The sequence below is a fragment of the Galeopterus variegatus genome, unplaced genomic scaffold, assembly GCF_000696425.1.
Source record: "Galeopterus variegatus unplaced genomic scaffold, G_variegatus-3.0.2 Scaffold4334, whole genome shotgun sequence".
Lineage (NCBI taxonomy): Eukaryota > Metazoa > Chordata > Mammalia > Dermoptera > Cynocephalidae > Galeopterus > Galeopterus variegatus.
In genome coordinates this window covers 123,476-146,442 of record NW_007730445.1, presented here as the reverse complement: position 1 = coordinate 146,442, position 22,967 = coordinate 123,476, and the positions used below count along the sequence as shown (strand labels likewise).

The 22,967-nt window shown below is 57.5% G+C and overlaps 1 protein-coding gene across 1 annotated transcript in view; it reads left to right on the top strand.

The window, feature by feature from the left end:
* Window positions 1-22,967, top strand: part of COL5A1 (collagen, type V, alpha 1) — a 137,657-nt gene that overhangs the window by 47,307 nt on the left and 67,383 nt on the right. Inside the window, exons 12-24 of the mRNA XM_008587336.1 lie at window positions 4,035-4,109; window positions 8,758-8,850; window positions 10,311-10,367; window positions 11,536-11,589; window positions 12,152-12,205; window positions 14,612-14,665; window positions 15,991-16,044; window positions 17,345-17,398; window positions 19,322-19,366; window positions 21,136-21,189; window positions 21,837-21,881; window positions 22,544-22,597; window positions 22,859-22,903. Coding sequence (XP_008585558.1) covers window positions 4,035-4,109; window positions 8,758-8,850; window positions 10,311-10,367; window positions 11,536-11,589; window positions 12,152-12,205; window positions 14,612-14,665; window positions 15,991-16,044; window positions 17,345-17,398; window positions 19,322-19,366; window positions 21,136-21,189; window positions 21,837-21,881; window positions 22,544-22,597; window positions 22,859-22,903 — 738 coding nt within the window. The remainder of the gene's footprint in view (window positions 1-4,034; window positions 4,110-8,757; window positions 8,851-10,310; window positions 10,368-11,535; window positions 11,590-12,151; window positions 12,206-14,611; window positions 14,666-15,990; window positions 16,045-17,344; window positions 17,399-19,321; window positions 19,367-21,135; window positions 21,190-21,836; window positions 21,882-22,543; window positions 22,598-22,858; window positions 22,904-22,967) is intronic.

The window sequence follows — 22,967 nt, the reverse complement described above, 5'->3', positions numbered from 1 at the left end:
AGAAAGGTGGGTTCCCCCCCCCCCAGTAGCCCTGGAACCAGTGCACAGCTCCCAGAAGGAGCTATGGATCGAATGGAAGGTTCATTTGCGTGTATACGTTCTGGTATAGACAAGAAAGTCGAGCACAGTTTATGGAGAGGAGGGGAGGGGAGGAAGAGCACCTGGGGGAGTTTCTACAGAAAAAGGGCAGTTGGCAGAAATCACGGTCGGGGTCCGGGGTACGTGTGTGCTGTGTACAGCCTGCTGTGCCGTTTATTATTGTTAGTGAGTAAAAATGACCAAGGAAGCCACAGGCGAGCTCCTCCGTCTCACGCTGGCCCATCAGGGCCCGGGTCTCACCAAGAGCCGTTGTCTTTGGCGGTGAGCGTGTAAAGAGCCCCTCCCCGAGGGTTTTCTGGTGGCTGGCCCTTGCTGCGGGGTGCAGTCTTGCACATCAGCCTTCTGGTGTGTTCTGGCCTCGGGCTGTGGGCCTCTTAGGTGGAGCCTTAAAGGCTCCTGGAAGGGTGTCTCACCCTTGGAAGGGGCTCCATAAATGTCCGCTGAATGAATGAATGGTGGATTAGTTGCTTTAGTTTCTTACGGCTGCTGTAACAAATCACCACAAACTCAGTGGCCTAAAACAACAGGAATTTATTCTCTCTCAGTTCCAGAGGCCACAGGCCCGAGGTCAAGGTGCTGGCAGGGCCTTGCTCCCACTGGGGGCTCCCGGGCGGAGTCCTTCCTCATCTGGTCCAGCAGTGGTGGCTGGTGACTGTCCTTGGCTCCCTTGGTTGTGGCCGCATCACCCCAGTCTCTGCCTCCGACTTCACACGGTCTTCTCCCCTGTGTCTTTGTGACGGTTTCCCCTTCTCTTCTAGGGACACTTGTCCTTGGATTTAGGGCCCACCCTAATCCAGGATGATCCCATCTCAAGATCCTTAATTTACATCTGCAAAGACCCTTTTCCCAAGTAAGGTCACATTCACAGGTTCCAGGACGTGGACATAACTTTTATAGGGGCACCGTTCAGCCTACAGCACGTGTTGTGCCCACGTTCTGTGGCAGGTGACATAGAGCAGGGACTCACCACAGTGTGCTCTGCAGGCTGCTCCCGAGCCGTAACTGCACGGGCGTGGGCCTAAAAGCAAAAACCATGCATGAGTTAGGGGTCTAGAGAGATTAGCACCACGCTGCTCTCCTCTCTGGGTCTTTCCAAGCACAAAAGCAAAACTGCCTCTGGTCTTTGGGGCTCCAGCATTGTTAGGAGAAAAGGTTCAGGCTTCTTGGCTTTCCACTTTGACCCAGACCCCAGCCTGGAGGGGGCCCTGCGCCTCTAGTCGGAAGCTGAGCAGAGGGCACGTGGGTTCAGTTTTGGGTACTGAATCTGCAACTGCCACTCTGCTTGGCGTCTGAGCACTCTGTCATGTCATCTGTGTACAAGAGACTCCAGGACATCCTGAGGAAACCCCCCCCCCCCGTTGGGTACCAGTGGCTTCTGAATTTGGAAGTGGGTGCCTGATTTCCTCACCTGGTGTAGGTTTGGCATAGAGAGCCCTTCTGTGCTGGTGCTTTCAGAACAGTTTGGTTTGCCCATGTCAGGGCGTTGATTTGGGGCCAGCTGATCAAGCCATACAGCTCACACATTGGCCTAGAGCGAAGGCCAGGAGGTACTTCCTTTTCTGCCTTCAGCCAGGTGGCTGGAGCCAAGTAGTGTCCTTACGACCTCTGTGCCAGCTTGCTGCAGTGTCTCCTGCGTCTGGCGCCAGCCATGTGGCAGAAGGCGAGCCACGTCATTAGCCATGCTCAGTGTCATAAAAAACGGAAGAGTGGCTTTGAGATGTAGCCCCGTCTTCCAGCTCAGGGGACAGTCTTTATGTTGGAGACCATGGCTTGGCAAAGGTTTGCTGATGTTGGAGACGGCAGCTTGGCAAAGGTTTGCTGATGGTTTTTTCAAGTGATGCTAAATGCAGGCTTATGTGAGTGGCTGTGCAGACTTGTCTCGAATTTTAACATTTTGGGAGGATTTGTGGGGGTGGGGACATTCTTTCCTTTCCCTTCCAAGCTATCTCTGTCCTCCAGGGCTTTGAGTTATCCTTGCTCATCTCTTGCACAATCTCAGGAATCATTCCGGTTGTAGACGAGAGGAACATTCTATAGGGAGAGTGAGATTGCTCTCCCAGCCGCTGAGGCTGAATCTTCACCACCACGGAAAGAGGGAGCAGGCGTCAGGACCCGAGATGAGGGTCTTTGCAAATGGGCAATGGGGACGGCCCTCCATGTACTTCCCGCTCCCAGTGCTGTGCACCCTGCGAACAGGAGCGTGCCCATGTGCACACGCCCGCACGCACGCATACTCCACGCAGAGGGTACCTCAACCCTGGGAGACACTGAGCCCAAGTTTTAAATTGGGGGTTTGGTTTGGGGTCAAGATTGTGATGCAGAAAGCTCAGCTGTGAGCTGCTGTCACCACCGGGTTTCTAAGATGAAACCCAGGCAGCAGAACACGTTCTGGATCTTTCTTCGTTAAGCAGGATTTTTGTCTTCTGAGAATTTTTTCCAAAGTGGCAAGCAAGGATAGTTTGGCAGTATCTATTAGCAGTTTTTAAAAAAGTGTAAATCCTTTGACCCAGCAGTTCTGCTTTTAGGGACCTGCCTAACAGGAATACTCAGCAGTGTTTTTCATAAAGGAAGCTGGGACCGATCCAAATGTGCATCAGGAGAGGACAGGTCAAATAAACGCCCAGTCTGCCGTAGGGACAATCCCCCCGAAAAGAGGGAAAACCACTTCCGAGCCACACACCCTCATGGAGCAACAAGTGTGTTGGAGTGTGTGTTTAGCACGTGTGTTTAGCGTGTACATTTCCAGCTCTTTCTCTTTGTGCACTCAAGACTTTAGCGCCGTTTACTTCTGCAGAAGGAAAGAGGCTTCCTTTTCACACTCTGAATCTGTGCTGTACAACATTTCACAAGAACACGGATTACTTCTGTAATAAAATATAACTGCTAAAGATAAGGCAGGCAAGTTTTGGTTCTGGCCCAGATGATTCCAGAACACTCAGACTCTTGGCCTTCCTGGTGGGAGTGCGAATCAATCCCGTGTCCTCACCAGGAGCGTCATGCTCGGTGGCATGAACACACATTGGAGCATAGCTGTCCCTGGTACAGAAGGCTGGAGCCATCGGGGAGGTGGCAGTGTGGTCGGCTGGCATCGGTGTTCATCGGGAAGAAGGGAGTTGAACTTCCTTCCATGGGCAAAACAGACCTCACCCACCCCAAGCCAGCTGGGCGTCTGCCCACGTTAGTGAAAAAGCTGAGCGATGAAACGTTGTTCTGAGAATAAACCATCCTAACAGCTTTGCACTCGTGTGGTCCTGTAACTGGCCGGCGTCGCCCTAGAGAACCCAGTCCCAGGCTGTCTGTCTGGGTGCTGCGTTAGAGGCCGCGTTGGCTGGGTGTGCGGAGAACGCTGTTTGCGTGTAAGTGGGTTCTCAGATTTGCTTAAGTTGAGTGTGTGTTCTTGGGGACGGTCCTCCATTGACAACATCCTCTTGCATCTGCCCAAACAAGTGGACACTGTGTCCCATCCTGCATCCAAGTGACCGCAGGCTGGACTGAGGACGAATGAGCACCTCAGTGACGGTGCCAGCAGAACCGGGCCTCTGAGCCTCGACTTCTCTCTGTTGGTGTGGACCTGGCAGGAGCGTCCTGGGGTGTGAGGCCGCGATGCTGCACCCTGCCCTCCTCCGGGCTGGCTGTCGCTGCCTCTGCCTGCCTGGCCGCAGTCTCCGGCCTTTCCTCTCTCTGGTTCCTCCAGATCCAGCTCAGACCTCCCTCTGTCCTCCTGCCTCTTGCCCTAGCCTTTCCTGACCCTCTCCCATAGCCATACACCTCCTCGCTGGGCTGGGGTTTCTGGAACCTTCTCTGCTGGGGCGTCTTGCATCATTCTGAGCTTGTCCAGCGCATTTCCCCTTGGGCATCTCTTCCCACCTGCTCCTTCTTGCTGCGGCCCAGCCCCATCCCCGATCGCCCTCTGACCCAGCTCTCTCCGTCCGCAGGGTCCCCCTGGGCGCCCAGGCCTTCCTGGGGCTGACGGCCTGCCCGGCCCTCCAGGGACCATGCTCATGCTGCCTGTGAGTATGCCTCTCTGTGGGGTGGGTGGCTGGGCACGTGGGCTCCGGGCTCCAGGGACAGGGGCTCTCCTCCAAGGGGAACGGTCTCCTCAGCCACAGACTAACCCAACCCGAGCCAGCCATTCCCCAGGGAGTTGCCTGTGTCCTGGGAGGTGGTGCAAGCCAGAACGCAGGGGAGGTCAGTCGGGTGGTGAGATGCCATCATGAGGTCGGCCTCCCTGTCGGGCTCACCCATCGGTGGGGGAAGAGAGGCCAGGAGCACCACCTCCTGGGGTGGCCCTGATTAGGTAGCACCTTAGTGTGGGTGGTGTTTCTCCACTCCCTGCGATGCGGGCTGGAGCCCCAGCTCCCCAAAGAACCAGCCGGCGCTCGTTGGCAGGGGACAGCCTTGGAAGCTACCTCCGGGTGTGTGTTGTCCTTTGTAGCCACAGGGGTCTTATTCCCGACCTTCTGGGTTTGTGGTCCTTTTTACCACTGGTGTCACAATGAAGCCCAGGCCCTTGTTTTTTGTGTGAACCACTTTTGTCTGTGACAAGTGGAGGAGACCCTCTGATCTCTCATCCAGATAGGGACGCTGCAGAGGTTCAGACAGCGGCTCTCGGGGCCCAGTGGTTCCCCCAGCAGTGGGTGCTCGCGGCTGCGGCTCTAGGGGCTCTGCAGTGGGACTACAGGGGACTATCAAGGGAAGGGGTTCGTGACCCCCTTGGCTCCTGTTTAACCCCTGGAGAGCCAGCACGGGGACCCCAGAGAGGCGCCCTTAAGGAGGCAGAGGCTCAGCAGGTGAAGCTTCTGCAGGCCATGGGAGCAGGCAAGGCACGGCCTGGCATGGTCTGGGTGTGGTCCAGGCGTGGCCAGGGTTGCCCACCTTGCTCATAACCACCCTCCCTGCCCTCAGCCAAGCACATTGTGCCCTCACGATGGAGAAGGAGGGGACAGTCACACAGATCCACCTGCGAGGGCAGATGCTTGGGAATGTGGCGCTGGGTTCCCGGGTTTTTCCTCCTGGGCCCTGGGTAGAGGCCCCATCTCCATCTTAGCCCCAAGGTGTATTTTACAGGCAGGGTGGGCTCGGGCTCTCTGCAGACAGCTGCCCTGCTCATGACAGATGTTCCCAGATGTAGGCTCAGCTCCCCCTGGTGTCCACTGATGAGACAGAGTGGATCAGGGGTTGAGGTGTCCCCTCCTCCCTGGACGTTGGTGAGGGTTGGCCGATCCAGAGGGGACAGAGTCCCTCTTTCTGAATGAGAGGTCGGCCTCCCTGTCGGGCTCACCCATCGGTGGGGGAAGAGAGGCCAGGAGCACCACCTCCTGGGGTGGCCCTGATTAGGTAGCACCTTAGTGTGGGTGGTGTTTCTCCACTCCCTGCGATGCGGGCTGGAGCCCCAGCTCCCCAAAGAACCAGCCGGCGCTCGTTGGCAGGGGACAGCCTTGGAAGCTACCTCCGGGTGTGTGTTGTCCTTTGTAGCCACAGGGGTCTTATTCCCGACCTTCTGGGTTTGTGGTCCTTTTTACCACTGGTGTCACAATGAAGCCCAGGCCCTTGTTTTTTGTGTGAACCACTTTTGTCTGTGACAAGTGGAGGAGCCCCTCTGATCTCTCATCCAGATGGGGACGCTGCAGAGGTTCAGACAGCGGCTCTCGGGGCCCAGTGGTTCCCCCAGCAGTGGGCGCTCGTGGCTGCGGCTCTAGGGGCTCTGCAGTGGGACTATAGGGGACTATCAAGGGAAGGGGTTCGTGACCCCCTTGGCTCCTGTTTAACCCCTGGAGAGCCAGCACGGGGACCCCAGAGAGGCGCCCTTAAGGAGGCAGAGGCTCAGCAGGTGAAGCTTCTGCAGGCCATGGGAGCAGGCAAGGCACGGCCTGGCATGGTCTGGGTGTGGTCCAGGCGTGGCCAGGGTTGCCCACCTTGCTCATAACCACCCTCCCTGCCCTCAGCCAAGCACATTGTGCCCTCACGATGGAGAAGGAGGGGACAGTCACACAGATCCACCTGCGAGGGCAGATGCTTGGGAATGTGGCGCTGGGTTCCCGGGTTTTTCCTCCTGGGCCCGGGCTAGAGGCCCCATCTCCATCTTAGCCCCAAGGTGTATTTTACAGGCAGGGTGGGCTCGGGCTCTCTGCAGACAGCTGCCCTGCTCATGACAGATGTTCCCAGATGTAGGCTCAGCTCCCCCTGGTGTCCACTGATGAGACAGAGTGGATCAGGGGTTGAGGTGTCCCCTCCTCCCTGGACGTTGGTGAGGGTTGGCCGATCCAGAGGGGACAGAGTCCCTCTTTCTGAATGAGACCCTGCAGGCATCGGCCTCCATTATCCTCCACCCGCCCTCTTTGAACCTGACCTTCCCATGACCTTATGGTCTGCAGAGGAGAGGGGGACCCCAGGCCCAGGAGGATGAGGGCCGTCTGTGCAGTGCTGGTCTTGCAACGTTTGTCTCCTGGCCAAAGTGTGCTTTCTGTGGCCTGGTGCTGCGGGCCCACCTGACGCCAGGAGCTGGGTGCTGGTGGGTCCCCAGCCTGGGATCAGGACATCTTTCTAGGCCTCCCCACGCAGCCCTTTTCACTTGGCCCTTGGCTTTTCTTTGCAATAACTGGAGGCTGTGGGGTCTCAGGGTGAGGCTTCCTGGACACAGGGAGAGTCTCCAGGTGTCCCCAGGGCTGAACTTATAGGTGGGGCGGAGCAGCTCCATGTGGGCAGAGTAGAAGCAGTGTGTGCAGGGTGGGTCTGGAGTGAGAAGATGCCAGACTAGACCCTCCGAGGGTCTNCCTGGGCGCCCAGGCCTTCCTGGGGCTGACGGCCTGCCCGGCCCTCCAGGGACCATGCTCATGCTGCCTGTGAGTATGCCTCTCTGTGGGGTGGGTGGCTGGGCACGTGGGCTCCGGGCTCCAGGGACAGGGGCTCTCCTCCAAGGGGAACGGTCTCCTCAGCCACAGACTAACCCAACCCGAGCCAGCCATTCCCCAGGGAGTTGCCTGTGTCCTGGGAGGTGGTGCAAGCCAGAACGCAGGGGAGGTCAGTCGGGTGGTGAGATGCCATCATGAGGTCGGCCTCCCTGTCGGGCTCACCCATCGGTGGGGGAAGAGAGGCCAGGAGCACCACCTCCTGGGGTGGCCCTGATTAGGTAGCACCTTAGTGTGGGTGGTGTTTCTCCACTCCCTGCGATGCGGGCTGGAGCCCCAGCTCCCCAAAGAACCAGCCGGCGCTCGTTGGCAGGGGACAGCCTTGGAAGCTACCTCCGGGTGTGTGTTGTCCTTTGTAGCCACAGGGGTCTTATTCCCGACCTTCTGGGTTTGTGGTCCTTTTTACCACTGGTGTCACAATGAAGCCCAGGCCCTTGTTTTTTGTGTGAACCACTTTTGTCTGTGACAAGTGGAGGAGCCCCTCTGATCTCTCATCCAGATGGGGACGCTGCAGAGGTTCAGACAGCGGCTCTCGGGGCCCAGTGGTTCCCCCAGCAGTGGGCGCTCGTGGCTGCGGCTCTAGGGGCTCTGCAGTGGGACTATAGGGGACTATCAAGGGAAGGGGTTCGTGACCCCCTTGGCTCCTGTTTAACCCCTGGAGAGCCAGCACGGGGACCCCAGAGAGGCGCCCTTAAGGAGGCAGAGGCTCAGCAGGTGAAGCTTCTGCAGGCCATGGGAGCAGGCAAGGCACGGCCTGGCATGGTCTGGGTGTGGTCCAGGCATGGCCAGGTTGCCCACCTTGCTCATAACCACCCTCCCTGCCCTCAGCCAAGCACATTGTGCCCTCACGATGGAGAAGGAGGGGACAGTCACACAGATCCACCTGCGAGGGCAGATGCTTGGGAATGTGGCGCTGGGTTCCCGGGTTTTTCCTCCTGGGCCCTGGGTAGAGGCCCCATCTCCATCTTAGCCCCAAGGTGTATTTTACAGGCAGGGTGGGCTCGGGCTCTCTGCAGACAGCTGCCCTGCTCATGACAGATGTTCCCAGATGTAGGCTCAGCTCCCCCTGGTGTCCACTGATGAGGCAGAGTGGACCAGGGGTTGAGGTGTCCCCTCCTCCCTGGACGTTGGTGAGGGTTGGCCGATCCAGAGGGGACAGAGTCCCTCTTTCTGAATGAGACCCTGCAGGCATCGGCCTCCATTATCCTCCACCCGCCCTCTTTGAACCTGACCTTCCCATGACCTTATGGTCTGCAGAGGAGAGGGGGACCCCAGGCCCAGGAGGATGAGGGCCATCTGTGCAGTGCTGGTCTTGCACGTTTGTCTCCTGGCCAAAGTGTGCTTTCTGTGGCCTGGTGCTGTGGGCCCACCTGACGCCAGGAGCTGGGTGCTGGTGGGTCCCCAGCGTGGGATCAGGACATCTTTCTAGGCCTCCCCACGCAGCCCTTTTCACTTGGCCCTTGGCTTTTCTTTGCAATAACTGGAGGCTGTGGGGTCTCAGGGTGAGGCTTCCTGGACACAGGGAGAGTCTCCAGGTGTCCCCAGGGCTGAACTTATAGGTGGGGCGGAGCAGCTCCATGTGGGCAGAGTAGAAGCAGTGTGTGCAGGGTGGGTCTGGAGTGAGAAGATGCCAGACTAGACCCTCCGAGGGTCTGCTGTCACCTAAGAGGCCTGTGGGCCCTTCCTTGGCCTGGGTGCAGCATTGGCACCACTTCTGTACACCGGGGTGACCCCCATCTTACACCTGCAGTTCCGGTTCGGAGGCGGCGGTGATGCAGGCTCCAAAGGCCCCATGGTCTCTGCCCAGGAGTCCCAAGCCCAGGCCATCCTCCAGCAGGCCAGGGTGAGTATTGCCTGGGCCCCAGGGGGGGCCGATGGGGGCAGAGCCCAGCCCAAGGGCTGAAATGACTGAGCGAATTGGCTCCACGCCTAGCTGGGAGGAGAGACGCCTCTGCCCACCGGGCAGTCGGGAGCCGCAGGGGTGGCCAGTCCTCAGTGTCCACTGAAGCCCCCTTGAGCACAGAGAACATTGGGGAGGTTTCTCAGGGGGTCCTTGTCTATTCGGAGAGTCCAGCCTCTAACTCTGTGAGGGCCTCTGAGCCCCCGTGGCACTTCTGACCCGATGGGCCCCCTTCCCTCCGCTCGCTGACTTTGATGCTCATCTCCACTGGGATCCAGGAATGGGAAGAGGAGCCTCAGGGGGCTGCCTTGGCCCCCAGGCTGGGCCAGGTGGAACCGGCAGCTCTGGGAGACAGCCGCAGGGCCCAGCGTCCCTCGCTCTCAGCTGGGGGTCCCGAGGAGTGGGGTCTGCAGAGCAGCGTCTGCCTCCTATTTTGGATTAGCCGGTCAGTGAGCCGCGGCTCCAGACTGCCGGGGCCCGTGATGCCAGCACTTGCCACTCCACGGGCCGGCGTGGGCGGGCCTTCGCGGTGCACACAAGGAAGCTGCCACGTAATTCCTCGTTTGCCCTGTATTTATGCTGCTCCCAATGCCGCCCCCAGTGGATGTTAATGACAGAGCGTGGATAATTACAGGACGGCTTGAGGACTGAGTTGTTGCTATGGAGCAAATTGCCCGAATGATGCAGTACAGCGCGTAACAAACCCATTACCCGCGACTAGATTTATTGACTCGGGCCTGCCTGCTGGCCTTTCAGTTCCGTGTATTTTAATTGAAGCCAAGTGGGTCATGGGCTTATAAGAAGATTTTATAATGCTAAAAAACCTTCCAAGATGACAGTGCCATCATGCTGGGGAAACAGAGTCAGGAATGGGAGCACAAGTGGCTCTTTGAGAAAGCAGGTTGAACCTGCTCTGCACGTGGGGCCAGTAGCGACAGAGGGCCCAGGGCCGTGTGTGTTCTCCACTTTCCCCAGATACCTCCCCAGTGGCTGGGGTGCTTGAAATGCCTTCCATGGGAAGTAAAGTATTTTGTGAGTCAATGTGAGCTCACCTACACCCCACCCACAGAGGGGTGGAGGGCTGAGAGCTGGGTCCTCTCCGTGGGGGCTGGAGTTGGGGGGTGGTTGGAGGGCCCGTCCCCAAAGGAGGAGGTGAGCACTGGCCCTGGGACCCAGCTTCCACCCCTACCTCTTTTGTTTCACTCGCAGTTGTTGCTGAGACCCTGGAGGAGCAAAGTCAGTGGGTTCCTGGGGCCCCTCTGACCCTCTACTCTGTGGGCTCCTGTCCTTCCCCTGTTCAGTTGGTTCCTTCTCTCCTGACCACATCTCTCGGGTCAGGAGCCTGCAAACCAGGTCATGGCCACCCTTGGCCATTTCTTAGAATGTCTTATTTTCCTTTGCAGTTGGCGTTGAGGGGACCAGCTGGCCCCATGGGTCTTACTGGGAGACCTGGCCCCATGGTAAGTCGTGGCAGGTCTGAAGCCAGGAGCTGCCTCAGGGCTGGCCCACTGTCCTTGTCCATGGCAGAGGGGGTGGGTGGGCTCTGGTCTAGCGTGGCTTTTCCCAGAGGGGTGCCCAGTGTGGACACACAGCACATTGGTGCTGCTGCAACCCCTCAAAGTAGGGGCTGAGTGATTGCCTGGAGGTTGTTCAGGCGAGTCCAGCTGGAGACCTGATGTCAGCAACTCCTGGGAAGCAGCCCCCACCTCCATCCTGCGTGGGGAGGATCCTGGAGTGGCATGGGGGAGGGGAGGGGAGGTCCCCCTCAGCCCTGCAAAGAACACGCTTTCTGCTCTTGTCATAACCACTTAGTATAGGGGACGCCTCAGCAGCTGAGCCTGCCAGGCAAGGGCCGGGAATGTCCATGCGGCAGGAGCCCCCAACTCGCACTGCCTGGGACTTGGCCTTGTGAACAGGTGTCTAAGCTCCTGTCTTTTGGGGGCCTCCATCATTCTCTACAGTCCTGTTCCAGAGTCAGATGACTCCAGCCTTGCCCGGCCCAACCCAAGGAGCCCAGCTTAGCCCTCACCCGGGGTCCCGGCTGCACACAATGAGTGTGGCATGTGTCCAGGGACATGCAGGACCCACAAGGTGCCGGGCACAGGGGCTGGAGCTGGGGTCTCCAGAGAGCGTGTGTTGAGGAGATGGGGGACTTAAGTGCCGCGGGCCCTCTGGTGGGCTTTGCTGTATGATGGTGGGTCTGGGTTCAGTCCTCTCCACATGGGCTGGCTCGGGGCTTCCTGGACATAGACAGGTGTCCCCAGGGCTTCCTGCACAGGGATGTGCACACATTGCCCTAAGCCATGGGTCAAGTTCATCTTGGGGAGAGAAACGTCTCCAGGAACTTCATGTCTTTTGTGAGTTCCTCCATCCAGAATTTCATTCAAAATTAGGGAGAGATTCAAACAACCGCAGTTTCCTGCCTCTGCAAAGTTATTGCTCTTCCCTCGGTCTGTTCACAGTGGGCCAGCCGGGCGCCACGTGGAATCCTGTGTGCTGGCTGTGAGAAGCAGCCCTGCCCTGGGGCGGATCCACGTGTGCTTTTTGCCCTGCCTCTGCCCCCCAGTAGCCTTATCTGTTCCCGGCCCCCCATCTGAGCACACGCTAATGCAGAACTTGTCTCCCCAGGGTCCCCCTGGGAGCGGAGGTCTGAAGGGCGAGCCAGGTGACATGGGGCCTCAGGTACGTGGGGGCCTCCCCTTTGCTCTCCAGAGGGCGTCCCCTGTTTGCTGGTGGTGGTGGCCCCTAGAATAGCATACCCCAATTATTCATTTCTTCAAGGACGTTAGTGGGACTTATTGTCACTTTATGCAACGCTGAAAGGGAAACAGAAATAACCCAGACTCTGCAGCAGGAGCAAGCAGGCTGTGCTCTCTGTCCCTGGCCCTCACAAGGGGAAGCACATCCGTGCCCCATCCCCGAGATGCCCACGTGCTGGCAACTGGGACTGGAAACACGGACGAGCATGGGGACTTATTATTCATTTCTTCAAGGACGTTAGTGGGACTTATTGTCACTTTATGCAACGCTGAAAGGGGAACAGAAATAACCCAGACTCTGCAGCAGGAGCAAGCAGGCTGTGCTCTCTGTCCCTGGCCCTCACAAGGGGAAGCACATCTGTGCCCCGTCCCCGAGATGCCCACGTGCTGGCAACTGGGACTGGAAACACGGACGAGCATGGGGACTTGGCTCCTCCAAAAAAGACCTACATGCCACTGACCCTCCGTCCTCTGATTCCTGGCAGGGACCCCGAGGTGTGCAGGGCCCACCTGGTCCAGCAGGGAAGCCTGGAAGACGGGTGAGTGTTTGGTGCTTGTGGCTCAGTCTTAGTGACTTTAGCTCTGTCACTGATGGGCCTAAATCTGCAGTGCAGGGGTTGCCCCCGCCTTCCCAAGCCTTGCGGTGCAGAAGTCAGGCTGCTCACTGTGTCTGAAGGGCACGTCCTCCTCCCAGCATGTGAGCCAGCTGCTGAGAAGGGCACTCTGTATCCTGGGGCAGGGACAGCTCACCATCCTGCCTCTGTCCTGAGCACCTTTACTTAGTTGAGTCACTTTTAATTAAGGCCATTGGGCCCTATGGCAGCAGGTGTTGAGGAGACAAAATCGTCAGTGGGCCTTACATCTTTGGGGTGGCCTCATTTCATTTGGGGAAGTGGCCAGGCACCTGCTCAGGCTCCTGCACCTTGCTTGTGTTCCCGGCCGCCTGGATTTTCTATCTGGAATGTCGTTTGTCTGCACGTGACCATGGCTGCTGCAAGAGAGCGTGCATTTATAAACGCCGTCCAGGCAAGCCCAGGACTCCTGATTAACCCGCATCGTGCTTGCCAAAGAGACCTTTTCAACCAGTGGATGTTTCCAGCGAATGAGAGGAAGTATTTGTTGTTGTGTTTGCTTAGGCGTGAGCCTCTTCCGGGCGTGCATCTGCTTAAGCTGCCGTTTCACCTGCCACTGTAGTTTCCGGACACACCGAGCATGAACGAGTAATTCCTAGTGGTCGTGGGTCCTCCTGTTTCAGGGGTGAATAGTAGTTAGTGAGTGAAGATGCCCAAAAAACATGTGGTCATGCTCGTCCTCCTGTCACATTGTCCTCGAGGATCTGTGGAGGAGACGCAGGCCCGGGGCAGAGTGGCCTTGATGGTTCCCAAAAGGTCCCCAACTCCGGAATTCTGTGATCCTTGGTAGGCAATCAGGTTACTTATCTCGGATCCGATTCTGGAAAGTGTTTTATTTCATTAAGCTTTTCACATATATCTCTGAACACTTATTGTCAAGTTTCACTAGAAATATTTTCCCAGTTAGGGCAAGGTAGAAACTGGAGAGAGACAAGGTCGCTGACGTGGTTTGTAATGTGACTAGTCGCGGAGTGAACTTGTGCCGGGGCCTTGAATGAGCGTGCATTTTAAGGGATCGAGTGTGCCCCAGAGACCAGCTGCAGGGGAGCACTGGTGGCAGGGGTGGGGGTGGGGGTGTGCACGCGGGTGGCAGCTCCTGAGGCTCTGATGGCCTCTTTAGGGCATTGCTGGGCGACCTGCGAGGGGCGAGTCCTGGTGGGCTGCAGAAGTGTCTGGACAGTTTGCAGGGCAGCATCATGCTCTGAAGTCCTGAGAACGTTTCTGACACGTTTCCCTTGATTTCTATAAATGTTTGGAAGTCTTAGGGGAGGCTCCCGATCGGCCCCTCTGTTTTGGGGCGGGGGGGGGCATTTTGCCCTGGAGCTGTGTTGCTCAGGCCTTTTCTGAGATGACCTTTCACCCCTAGTGGCTCCGGCCTCTTCTGCCCTGGGGGAGCAAAGTCCGTCTCCTCGTGGTCTCTCGGACCCCTCTCCTCTTTCCTCTCTGCTGTCCTTCGCTGACTGTGCTGTACTTTGAGACAAAAGCCGCCTCTGTCCAGATGCTCTCTCTGCTTGGTGGTGAGTTGGCGGGCGACGGCTTCCTTTGAGGAGGTGCACGTGGAAAATGGAAAGGAGGGAGCTTAGCCGGGCCAGCCCTTTATCCTCGGCTGGCTGGCGTCCCTTGTTAGCGAGTGGACATTTGGCTGCATTTAATAAAGGCTGGTGAGTCCCTGTCCCTTTGTAGGGCTCTTCTATGGTGATCGTGGGCCTTCATAGTGGACCCTGGAAGGTCCAGGCCCTGCCCTTCAGCCCCATGGTTAATCAGATGGGCACGGTGGGCTTGACCTTGACTGTTCCTTTGCTGAGAGTGTCCAGCAGGGACACAGTGAACTGCTCGAAGCACAGACCCTGCCTCCAGAGAGCTGTGTGGCCTCAGACACTTCCCCCTCTGGGCCTCAGTTTCTCCCTTAGTCAGATGGACTAACCAGGTGCCTCTTTCCCTCCCTTGTGAGTCTCGGGTCTTTAACTTGACATCCGAGTCATGGAGAGGCACTGTGCGTTGATGCCAGCGTGCTCCCTCGCCCGAGCTGAGTGCCAGCAGCCCGCAGGTGGACGGGGCTCGCTGGAGGATTCCTGCCCTGGCGCGGACTCATCTGCACGTTGCACCATTTTCTCCATGCCCAGGGGTTGGGTGTGCTCAGTGCTCTGGTGTCAGGCATACAGAGGCACCAGGGCTCCCTGTTGAGGTCCTCTGACCAGGCGACCACCCGGGGAGCGGCCTGTGGCAGGTGTGGCCTCTGTGGGACTCTACACACTCCAGGTCTCGGCGATCCACCTGCTCTTGTGTGCTGACAGTCTGCCTCTTCTGTTCCAGGGTCGCGCTGGGAGTGACGGAGCACGAGGAATGCCCGGACAGACCGGCCCCAAGGTAGGCGCCGCTCACACCCTCCTGGTGCCCAGTTCCCTGGTCACATCACTCCTGTTGTCATGGCAATGCGGACACCCTGTTGGTCCGATGACGATGTGATAGGTAACGAGTGTTTGGACCGGTCACTCTGGCATGTCGACAGGAAGGCAGGGCCTGGTGGGTGGACTCAGGACCGAGTATGGCAGTTGGGGTTGGCTTTTCAAGGGGGATGTTTGCTCTTTCAGGTGAGTGGTGCACAAGGGTGGGGGTGGCATCCCAGCTGGGAACCCATTTGTGAATGTGCTGGTGACTAAGTCACACGTGTGGGGCAGGTGGGGGCAGGAGCCTTCTTGTCCAGGCTTGGGACGTCTGTGCTCCTGGGGCTGTTGGGGCGTGTGGGTGAATGCAGGAGGGCACGTCTGTGTGTGGACGAGACCTGCTGCAGGTGTGCACCCACCGGTGCCCGTGGGAGCCCCGCACCCTCCCCACTGCTGGGGTTCAGTGAGTCCACCCCTCTGCCCTGGCTGTGATCTGAAGCTTCTCCCCCATTCTTGGCTCACCCTCCTTCTCGGCTCCTGGCAGGGTTAGTCTAAGGCCATGGGAGGTGCCAGGGAGGCACTGACTTTCTCCAGTGAGGAGCCCTCAGGGGGACAGCAGCCATTACATGGAAGGGGTGGAGACTGGGTCACCAGGGGCCTCCAGGAATGCTAACGGGTGTGGGTGAACGCTGAAGTGTTTCCCGTGAGCCCTGAGCTAATGAGACACTCTGGCCTCGGGTGACCTGGGCTGATGAAAGGAGAATACAGTCTTACTGAATCTGTCTCAACAGATTCTGGTTTTCTTTCAACAACAAAATCACTGAAAACCTGAAACACCCTTGACATCACCTGTCTGGTCTGCAGCACACATGGGGCAGGGCGCTGTTCCTGGGCCCGGGAGGTGCAGAAGGCAGGCAGGCCTGGAAGCCGGGATGCCGCGGGCCGGCCGGTGTCTGTGGTGCGAGCCTGCTGCGTGCTGGCAGCCCCCGGCCGGAGGATGTAGCGTTGAGCAGGGCGGGGAGACCGAGGGCACATGCCCTGCATCTGAGGACCTGAGGCCCATGGTCTGTGACCCAGGAACAAAGCTGCTTCTCCCTCACAGTCTTTGTGGGTGTTTGTGGGGGAAGAGGCTAGGATTATAGACTCAAGGCTGTGGACTGTGGTGAAGCGGCTGGCCGGTGGCCACCAAGGTTCCTGGGGTCCAGGGTACATAGATGCTGCATGAAGTGTGCCCCAAGGAAGGGTGGCTATCACTGCATCCATGTGTGTGGGGTGGTGTCTGAAGCAGCCTTTCTGTCCTGCTTGCAGGGTGACCGCGGTTTCGACGGCCTGGCTGGGCTGCCCGGTGAGAAGGGCCACAGAGTAAGTATGTCCTTTGTAAGAGGCTGGATGGATTTTGTGCAGCAGAGGTATTCCTTGGGCGGTCCTTCCAGACACCCTTAGAGTTCTTATGTGGGGTGAGTCCCCTCGATTCCAAAGTAGGCACTAAGCAAGCCTCATGGGATCAGTGCCTGGACAAGAACCCCAAGACACTGTCTTTGTTGATGAAAAGTCAGCCCAGAGAAATTGGATTTCTTATCTGCAGCTTACAAAGAATGAGCCACACGGGCCCACTCACTCGAGGGGCGTCAAGGAGGCAGGAGTGAGTTCTTCTAGAAATCCACTTTCTATTTAATGAGGCCTTTCACGTCGTCAGAAATCCAAACAGCTACCATTTCGGGAGCTGCCAAGAATACTTTGCACTGTTAAAGTAGTGGTTCCAGGAGGCTGGGGACAATCTCCAGTGGCTGTTCCTGATAAGAAGGGACGGGGGTAAGGACACCTGGCCACCTGCCCTGGTTTCCTCATGCTGTTCAGGGTGAACTCGGTGGGATGGCTTTTTGCAGCTTGTCAGATATTTTCTCCTCTGCCTGTTTGTGTTGAATTGGAGGATGCCTCTTTTACATTTTAGCAATTCAGACACGCAGGTGCATGTGTATATGTGCGCACACACAGACGCACATGCACACGCTTGTTGAATTTGTTGGTAAGAATCATCTGTTGAACTCCATGATGCACTGAGGGTGGTGGTTGCAGTTTATGCAAAGCCGCTGTGTCTGTGTTCTCCAACAACCACACGAAAACTGGAACACACAGGTCTAAAGGCAGTCCCTGGTTTAGAAACAGCCTGTTTGAGTGACTGACAAGCACGTTTTGAGCACCGACTGCATGCAAGGCCTGAAGCTGCAGGAGGCACCAGCTGGACCAGCCCCTACTCACGGAGCTCACACTCCCGGGCCGGGGCTCTTCCTGTGGCGAGTGCAGGCTGCAGACGTGCACCTGCCTCATGCAGAGAACTCAGGCTGAGGGTAGCTTGGACTCCAGTCAGTGCCCTGGGGGTGCCTGCATGTCTGTGGCCCCCACCCAGCCCCGCCGGGTGGTTCATCTGGCAGCCCTCCTGCCTTCTGGCTATCAAGGTGAAACTTGGGTGAATCTCTGCAGCCAGCTGTTCGCCCAGCTGCTCAGCACACATGATCTCCAAAAGAATCTTCTTTCACATTGGGAGTCTTCAGAGGACTTAGGATTCTCAGCATCAAAATTAGAGAGAAACAAAAGAGAGACTTCAATAAGTCATGCACGACCTTCTCAGGAGTGCTGATGCTGACCCTGCTTGACTTCCTAGGGTGACCCCGGTCCCTCTGGCCCACCAGGACCTCCAGGAGAAGACGGAGAAAGGGTACGTATCCTGCCGTATCTCCAGCTCCACCTGCCCGCCCTGCTCCTCAGTGAGTTTGGGCAGGAAAACGGCAGATGAAATGTCATTGGTGGTGGGATTTGGCTGCCTGTGTGTGCAGGGGCCGGGAAAGGAAGAGGAGCATTCTGAGTGGCAAAGTGGCCGGGGGTTGAGAGGCGGGCTGCAGGGTGCTGCAGACAGAAGTGAATCGCAGGCGTTTGCCTTGCATTTATTCTGTTGTTCCTGCTGATGGGCGGAGCTCAGGAGTGGCTTTCACCTGTCACAGGTCTTAGAAAGAGCTCCTGTCACTGCAGGAGGCAGGTACCCAAGATCCCATGATGGGAAGGACGCCAGAGAGTTTAGTGGGCTCAGCAGTGTCTCTGCTTATTCATCCGAGTGAGGTGTCAGAGGGAGGCACACAGGGTGGTGGGCAACGGGTTTTGGGGGAGAAGGGTAGGGTAGAGGGAGTACAGGAGATAACTGTCTTTGGCCCTGGGTAGAGAGGGGCCGAGTCACTGTGACCATAGGGACAGAGTAAGGTAGGGAGTCTACCCTCCACTTTGGGAGCACAGGCTGGAGCCAGCCTGCTCAGCCTGGGGCTTGTGCACCTGCGCTGGTCTGGTGCGTCTTTGTGGGGCTGATAACTTCAGACCTGAGCAGGGCCATGTTGTGGCGTAGGCTGCGTGTGACTGTGGGCCTCTGAACTCCCCACACACACCCACTCGGGCACCTTTTCAGATATTGGGGACATTTTAGGGAAAAGGCTTAAGCCCTGGGAAATGAGAAAGAGGAGCAGGCTCTCGTGCATTTCCGTTCTCGCCAGCTTTCAGAGTGACTTTGCCAGGGCAGCTTCTCCTGTCTGGGCCTCAGCATAGGCCCCTGTAAGATGAGGAAAGGGGGAGGGATCCTTCTAGATCTATGCTTCTTGATTCAGAGGAGGTGTGCGTGTGCACGCATGTGTGTGCACAATGCATATGTGTGGGTGTGTGCATGTACGCATGCTTGAGTGTGTGCATGTGTATGGATGTGTGTGTGCACACGTGGTCCTGTGCATGTGTGTGCACGCATTCTTGCATATGTGCATATGCGTGTGTGCTTACAGGTGTGTGCATGGGTATGTGTGCATTTGTGTGCATGCATGTGTGTGGACATGGGTGTGTGCTTGTGTGTGCACATGCATGGTTGTGCATGTGCACACGTGTGTATGTGCATGCATGAGTGCTTGCAGGTGTGTGTGTGTGCACATGTGTGGGTATGGGTGTGTGCATGTGTGCACGTGCATGGCTGTGTGTGTGTGTGCACGCATGTGTCCTTGCAGGTATGTGCATGTGCATGGATGTGTGTGCATGCACGTGGGCGTGTGTGTGTGCATGGTGCTTGCGTGTGTGGGGGTGGGCAGGAGGAAGCTGTGGTGTGTGGACAAGGAGGAGCAGCCCCCTGGACGTGACCCAGTTTAACCAGGGATGCCAGGAGGAAAATGCCCTTCTTGGTCTGCCCCCAACTCTTTGGGACCCTGCAGAGACATTGGGCTCCTTAAGGCCTAGCCCAGGGGCTCTCGTGAGTCTCCCCTGATGCCCCCACCCAACCCCAGTTTCTGTCACAAGGTAACCAAATCCTTAGAATCAAGTGATTTTTTTGCTCAGCTTTCGCCTCTCTGGAGCTCTGGCTCGTGAGCTTCTGCGTGGGCATCTTGGAGCCTCTGGCCTCACCTTTCCACTGCAGCATCTCTGCACCTGCAACTGCCTGGGAGTGAGCACATTCTGGGCTTTTCCGGCTGGTCCAGAGCCTAGTGACTTTGGCGTGTGCTGAAGCAGCCCCAGGCCACAGACTCCTCCCACAGGGCTGAAGGGAAAGTTGTCTCTGGGCATCCGGGCATCCAGGCTTCACATCTCATCCCTAAAATCTTGCCTCTTTTCTCCTCCACAGGGCGATGACGGAGAAGTCGGGCCCAGGGGGCTGCCTGGAGAACCCGTAAGTGCACTGACTGGGTGGGACTCTGGGCCTCGTCAGCATGGCAACAGCTCCATGTGGAGGCTGCCTCTGGAGCAGGAGCAGGATAGACTTAGAGCATACAGTAGAGAGGACTCAGCCTTGAAACAGACAAATGTGGGCATTTCCCCAGGAAAGAGAGGAGCGATCACGTGGGGAAGTGGGCTGGGCAGCTCCGAGGAGTCAGTCTGAGCCTTCCCTGCAGGAGGAAGCTCAGGCCCTTGAGGGTGGTGGGTGTCCAAGGGCAGTCATGGTGGGTGGACATCAGGGGCAGTCATGGTGGGCTTCCAGGGACAGTGGTGGTGGCTGTGCAGGGGCAGTGGTGGTGGGCGTCCAGGGACAGTGGTGGCCGTCTAGGGGCAGTGGTGGTGGCCATCCAGGGACAGTCATGGCAGGTGTCCAGAGGCCACATGCAGAAATCGGGGGTAGCATGGTGGGCATGGGGCAGTCTCAGGTCCTGAATCAGCCAGTTTGCAGCAGCAGTTCTGACGGCTGCACTTCCAGAAGCGGAGCCCTGGGCAGTGACAAGCTCTTTTCCTTAAGTTGACTTCCATAAGGGGACTTCAAAAAGTTGGTGGAATAATACAATTGAAAGATAACATGAATCTTTCCACAAACTTTTTGCAGTGCCCTTGTATTTAGGCCCAAAGCAAATTTCCTTGGCTATAAAAGCATGTTAATTACTTTTCCTTTACTGTTGCTTTTCAAACAACCCTTTTCTTCGCTATCCGAGTCAGAGTGATGTGCACATCTGGCGATGCTAATTGATGAGAAGTGTTGCAAATGCAGTGCGCAGGAGGTCAGGGGCTGGCATTTGCAGATTCACTGGGACTAAATTATATCGTCCGCGTCTGATTACCCACTCGGGAGGGTACATCAGCCCCGCACTCTCCTTACGACATGTCTAAGCAGTACCTTCTCGGTTATTAACTGCTAAAAAACATTTATGTGACTCGGTATTAAAATAAAGAAGGAGACATTTAGGAGGCAATGAACATGGGAAGCGTTTCTCTTCTACGGAATCGGAAAAGGTTCTATCAAAATGAAGGGTACTTGAAATCCACGTGCCTGGGGTGAAGGCTCGATAATTAACCACCAGTGGCAGGGTGGGTGTGAGTGCCCCCCAGGCAGACAGTGGCCCTGCACGCCCGCCCCTCCGCTCTGGTGAGCCGTCGCAGGGAACATCTGAGCTCCAGGCTGCCTCTCCGCATTCAGCGTGAGGTGCCATCCCAGACCTAGTTCCACCCGACTCCCTCCTCCCTGCACCCCTGGCCTCTCTGATGCCAAAATACCGTCGCGTGCCATTGCAGAGAGGGATCTGAGAGGGAGCCAGTAATGAGAATGGGACAAAAGCACTCTGTGGGGCAGAATGTAATCGTGTGGCCTTTCTCTGGGAGAACTTTTGTGCTCGCCTGCCCTGGATGAGTGTCACAGGCGCTGGCTGACTTGAAAGGCCCTCTTTCCCTGAGGGTGCCCAGCGATGCCCTGTCTGGGCCCCTGTCAATTCTAGGCTCCCATCCCTGGTTCCCAGCTCCGAGATGGAGAGGTGGGGTGGCGAGGGGGAGACGGAGCAGGGCAAGAGAGAGTCTCAGTCACGCTCCCTGGGAGACACGCAGACAGACCAGAGTCACCGAGTCATGGGGGCCCTGGAAGGAGTCAGGCCAGGCGGGGCACAGATATGCCTGGGGACCGGAGAGGACATCTGGGAGTCTTGGCTGCGTGTAAACTTCCCTTGCTCTCTCCTCCTGCAGGGGCCACGTGGCCTGCTTGGGCCGAAGGGGCCCCCGGGCCCTCCTGGACCTCCCGTAAGTCCTGTCACCATTTTGCATGTCTGTGCCAACCACAGCCCTTGAGAACCCAGCCAGCGGCCCACTCCAGCACTGGGGTGGCACGTCGTCACTGAGCGCTCTGCACACCGGCCTGCTGCCAGTGTGAGGTGTCAGCCGGTCTTCAGTGCGCACGGCTCCTGCACATGTTGTGCGGGTGGAGTCTGAGGCTGGCTGGCTGTGCAACTGTCCCCGCACATATTGTCTGCCCTCCTTCCCAGGATGTCACGTTTCGTCCCTGCTTCAAAGAACCTCCCGCAGCTTCTGTGAAAGTTGTGGAAGGAGGCAGAAGCCCCTGGTTCCAGGGGGCTCTGACCCGGTGGGCGGATTCCCCAGGGCTGGGCCTACCCCTCACCCTCCTCAGCCCTGGTGACCTGATTTTTCAGAGGATGCGGGGCCTGGCAGCCCGGTTAACCCTCAGCTGAGGGTTACTAGGGGCCGATCAGTGGGCACTCCGGGGAAGGAATTTAGGATCAAGTCTTCCCCTTCCCCAAAGAATGTGCTGTCTGTCCTCTGATACATCGCGGGCCAAGTGTCTGAGTTGTGTTGAGTGGGATTTTCCTTTTGAGCATTGTTAATTCTTATGCATTTAGTATATGTTTCTTTCTTTTTGAAATCTCATGCAGGGTGTAACGGGTATGGATGGCCAAACAGGCCCGAAAGGAAATGTAGTAAGTGTCGGGGGTCCCATAGCCTGGCTTCAGGGTGCTCACCCTGGGTACACGCCTTGCCAGCTGGGTGGTCTACTGTGGCTCATGTCAGTTGGGGTGTGAAGGGAAGGGTGCAGACCCACCCCGGTGGCAGAGCCACTCGTGCTGAAACCTGGAGTCGATATTTTTCTATCCAGAGCGAGAGCAAGTCAGTGCATGGGTGGAGGGAAGTCACTTTCTCACTGTGTACGAGGAGCTGGTGATAAACATGTAATGTGAGAAATGCCCACCAAGAGCTGAGTCTCAGGGCCACCCGTGTCTGTTTCAGGGCACTGGGAGACTTTAGCATAACAGGGTAATTTGGTAGTTTTCTACCAGATAAAAGATCTTCCGGTGAGTTCCTTTCACGCGTTCCTTCCTGGATGGATGTCTAGCTGTGTTTGCATAAACAGGTAGAGCTCAGTGTGTCAGAGCCAATGTCAACAGCCGGGGAGAGGCCAGGTCCTGGGTCTGCTGTCTGCGGTGGGACCCGCCTGCCTTTTACTGTCCAGCTCTTCCGGGGCACCTCGCCCTGGTGCAGATTGAAAGGATGGAAGGCTGAGATGCAGGGGAGCCTGAGACCCCAGGGAAGGGGAGACGGTTCCCAGAGCCCCCTTAAGTGCTTTTGCTTTTGCTTCCTACAGGGTCCCCAGGGAGAGCCTGGCCCCCCAGGACAGCAGGGTAATCCAGGTGCTCAGGTAAGTGAGCCCAGGGAAGGTGGCCCGTGGGCATCAGGCCAAGGGAGGTGTGGGTCTCAGTCCAGCGCCCCGGGAATGAGCAGCACGGAGGGAGGCTCTCCCCTCAGAGTTGCATCCCCTCATGTTGCCTGGTGGGCACTAGAACCCGGGTTGGTGCCTGGATGAGGGAGATGGTCAGTGGGGAGATGGGTAGATGGCAGGGAGGGTTTCTTAGTCAATTCAGTCCCTCACCTTTCCTGCCTGGCTCTTTCCTCCTCCTAGGGTCTGCCAGGCCCCCAGGGTGCAATCGGTCCTCCAGGAGAAAAGGTAGGTGGGCTTGAGCTGTGTGTGGGGATGCCGCCTGCCTGCAGGTGCCTCTCCTGGTCCAGGC